The 3,593-nt window shown below is 41.4% G+C and overlaps 1 protein-coding gene across 1 annotated transcript in view; it reads right to left on the reverse strand.

The window, feature by feature from the left end:
- Positions 1-585: 585 nt before the first annotated feature.
- ATP6V1G1 (ATPase H+ transporting V1 subunit G1) overlaps positions 586-3,593 on the reverse strand; it is a 12,368-nt gene continuing 9,360 nt past the window's right edge. The window contains exon 3 of the mRNA XM_017530267.2: positions 586-1,392. Within this exon, the coding sequence (XP_017385756.1) occupies positions 1,219-1,392 (174 nt within the window). The 3' untranslated portion in view covers positions 586-1,218. The remainder of the gene's footprint in view (positions 1,393-3,593) is intronic.

Here is a 3,593-nt window from a genome sequence, read left to right on the forward strand (position 1 = left end):
ATTGGCCAGGCTGGTCACGAACTCCTAACCTCAGGTAATCTGCCTGCCTCAGCCTCCCAAAGTGCTGGGATTACAGCCACCGCACCTGGCCAAATATGAGGGTTTTTAAGTTCATCTAATTGTCTTTTATCAGAACAAGCAAGGAAATCTCATGTTCTTTCAACTGTTTTTACCTACAAGAAATTACTTTTGCAACCAAAGAAGGACTTTTGGCTAAGAGGGCCACAGGACATTTAACTTGTAAGTGCTAGTGTGAAGGTACTGTAGGTATTATGCACATCATCTAGCCCACCAGGAGGGAAATATGCTTAATGACTTGCTCTAGGCTGTCCCAGGACAAGGCTCTCTAGAGAAAGGACAAACTACAGACTATTTGCTTGCAGTTGTTGGGTAAAATCATATGACATATCTATCATGAACATTTTCTAATTATGTATGCAAATGTGTATGTGATATGTGTGCTATTTGTAAGCTAATATCCTAAGTGAAATTCTCCAGACCAACTAGGTCAAAGTGCATTTTGCACTATCAAAAATGAAGAACCACTGGTCATCGTAGAGGCAAGGAAAAAAAAGGAACTGGGGGAAAATGCAGGACAAAGAGTCTTTACTTTTAAATGATTATTGATACACCAAGTAATAACATGTAACAAGTTCTTGAATTCTATCATCTAGTAATTTTGGTTAAGAGAAACTAAAAGCAGCCCAAATACACTAGTATTCACTATTCTAACCATTAGCAAGAATGGACTACCTTAAGGCTGGCTGCTGCTTCACACAGGTTACAAATAACTATTTACTACTTTTTCATAGATAAAGCCCCTGACCTTCAAGAAAGTATTAGGGAAAAAAAAATCATTTAATCCCTTCCTTTCTTCAAAGAATTGTTATGTGGTGTTTTTTTAAAAACTAGATCTAAAAAAGAAAAAGTCAACACTGATATACATGTTGCTTGAGCCAAAAGGCATAGGAAAAAAGACAACATACGCCCATTAAATTCTTAAGAAATATGAGGTAAAAAGATGAAATTTTTAGGTAATCTAAGTCTGTACAAAAAAGCTAGATTTGCTATTCTCCAAAAAGTGGAAGGACCTACTACATAATATACGGAAATAATTTAACACCATTTCATAAGAAGATAACTAGCGCTGTACTAAAGCTTCAAATTCCATGAGGGCATCTAAAATGCCAATCCACAGAACAGGTGCTTCTCTCTTCTTTATCCATTTATGCGGTAGTTTTCATGGATTTCGGGCCGAATGTCACAGACAAAAGCCAAGAGGTTATCCAAGACTTCATCCCTGTTCTGCCGAAAGTAGGTCTGGAGGATGGTCATCTTCTCCTGGGTCTCCTTCTCCACTTCGGTGCTGCAACTGCCATGGGATCCCAGTGCCTGGAGATGGGGAGCGATGTCACAGAGGGATTATCAGAACAACGCTCTAGCTGGTCAGGTACATTTCATAAGCTACTTGCTGACTCTTGGAGAAACCCAGGCTCATCAATCAATATACTCAGAAACTGGCAATGTGACCTCACGGCTGAAGCACATGTGAGGTATTCCCAGAGTTAACAGGAGCCACATCTACCAAAAGTAAACTGCACAGCATTTCCACTGCTAGGAAATTATCCCAAAGACATATATTCATATCTCTCCAGAGTCTACTATATAGTCTTAACCAAAGACAGGAATCAACCTAAAACTCAACAACTGAGGACTGGTTAAGGAAATCATGGTGCTTTTATGCAAGACAACTATTCAGCAATTGCAATGAACTGTAAAATATGCAGTTTAAGGAGGGGAAAAGCAAGACATTCAACAGTATCAGTGTGGTTAGTATGTCTTTTTATCTGTGGTTTTAAATGTGGGGAGATACATGGTGTTTAAAAAACTCCTAAATGACAATAAACATAAGCCAGACATGGTGGTGCATGCCTGTAGTCTCAGCTATTCGAGAGCCTGAAGCAGGAGGATCCTGTGTTTGAGCCCTACCTGGGCAAAATAGCAAGGCCCCATCTCCAAACAAAACAAGTAATAATAATAAACACAAGGAAGACACAATTTAGGAGGAATATGCAAGGAGTTTCACCATTATTGGTTAGTGTTTTAGTTAAGTTCAACAGTGGATTCACCATGTGTCACACCTGTTCTTACAAATATATATATTGTAGAAGAATTTAAAAAAAGAAACCTGTTAACAGTGACTGGTTCTGAGGACTGCAGGTCTGAGAGAGAGGACAACTAATTTCTCATTAGTGCCGCCTTTTTTGACCTGAATTCTTATCGTACACGTCTTACCTCTTCAGTTCCTCTTAGCAGTTTCACACACACTGACATGAATTTTCTTTTCTTTTTTTTTTTTTTTTTTGAGACAGAGTTTTACTCATGTTACCCAGGCTGGAGTGCAATGGCGCGATCTCGGCTCACCGCAACCTCTGCCTCCTGGGTTCAGGCAATTCTCCTGCCTCAGCCTCCTGAGTAGCTGGGATTACAGGCACGCACCACCATGCCCAGCTAATTTTTTGTATTTTTTAGTAGAGACAGGGTTTCACCATGTTGACCAGGATGGTCTCGATCTCTTGACCTCGTGATCCACCCGCCTCGGCCTCCCAAAGTACTGGGATTACAGGCTTGAGCCACCGCGCCCGGCCATGAATTTTCTTTAACCTTCTATGGTCTTCACAATACGGCTGGCTTTTTGTTAACTGTGTGCCTTCTTTATTAGAACTTGACCTATAAGGTTCTAGAGGACATAACTTTTGTGTCTGACCCTTTTTATTCACCTAACCTGCTCTTGCCTCACTATATATATGCTAATAACAACATCCCTTCATATTTGGATAACGTATTACTTTGCAAAGGATTCTCTCACATTACCTATTCCTCACAACCACCTATAAGGAGGCTATCGCTCCTTTTTTTTTTTTCAAGGAGATGGTGTCTCACTATATTGTCCAGGATGGCCTCAGCCTCCAGGCTCAAGAGATCCTCCTGCCTAGCTGGGACCACAAATGTGCACCACTGTGCCTGACTTTATCACTCCATTTTCTCTTTTTAAAAGATGGAGGCTCAAGCTATCCTCCAATCTCAGCTTCCTGAGTAGCTGGGACTACAGGTACACCCCGTCATGTCCAGCTCATTTTTGTATTTTTTGTAGAGACGGGGTTTGGCCATGTTGCCCAAGCAGGTCTTGAATTCCTGGGCTCAATCAATCCACCACCTTGGCCTCCCAAAGTGCTGGGATTACAGGCATGAGCCACCATGCCCTTACAGCTCTTCATACTATACTACAACTGTTCATATTACAGGAATCTCCTGGGGCATCTCGTAACAGATCAGTTGCTAACTCGTATTTTTATGTTCATAACCTCTTACCTGTTTCATGAATATAAGCCATATGCTAAGCTCCACTAAGTTTTCTGAAAAAACAAGGAGGTTACAATGGAACACTGCTAGAAAGATTCAGAGCTTGGCCAGGCGTGATGGCTCACACCTAAAATCCCAGCACGTGGGAGGCCAAGGCAGGTGGATCACCTGGGGTCAGGACTTCGAGACCAGCCTAGCCAACATGGCGAAACCCCATCTCTACTAAAAAT

This window comes from Cebus imitator, unplaced genomic scaffold (genome assembly GCF_001604975.1).
Source record: "Cebus imitator isolate Cc_AM_T3 unplaced genomic scaffold, Cebus_imitator-1.0 Scaffold64, whole genome shotgun sequence".
NCBI lineage: Eukaryota > Metazoa > Chordata > Mammalia > Primates > Cebidae > Cebus > Cebus imitator.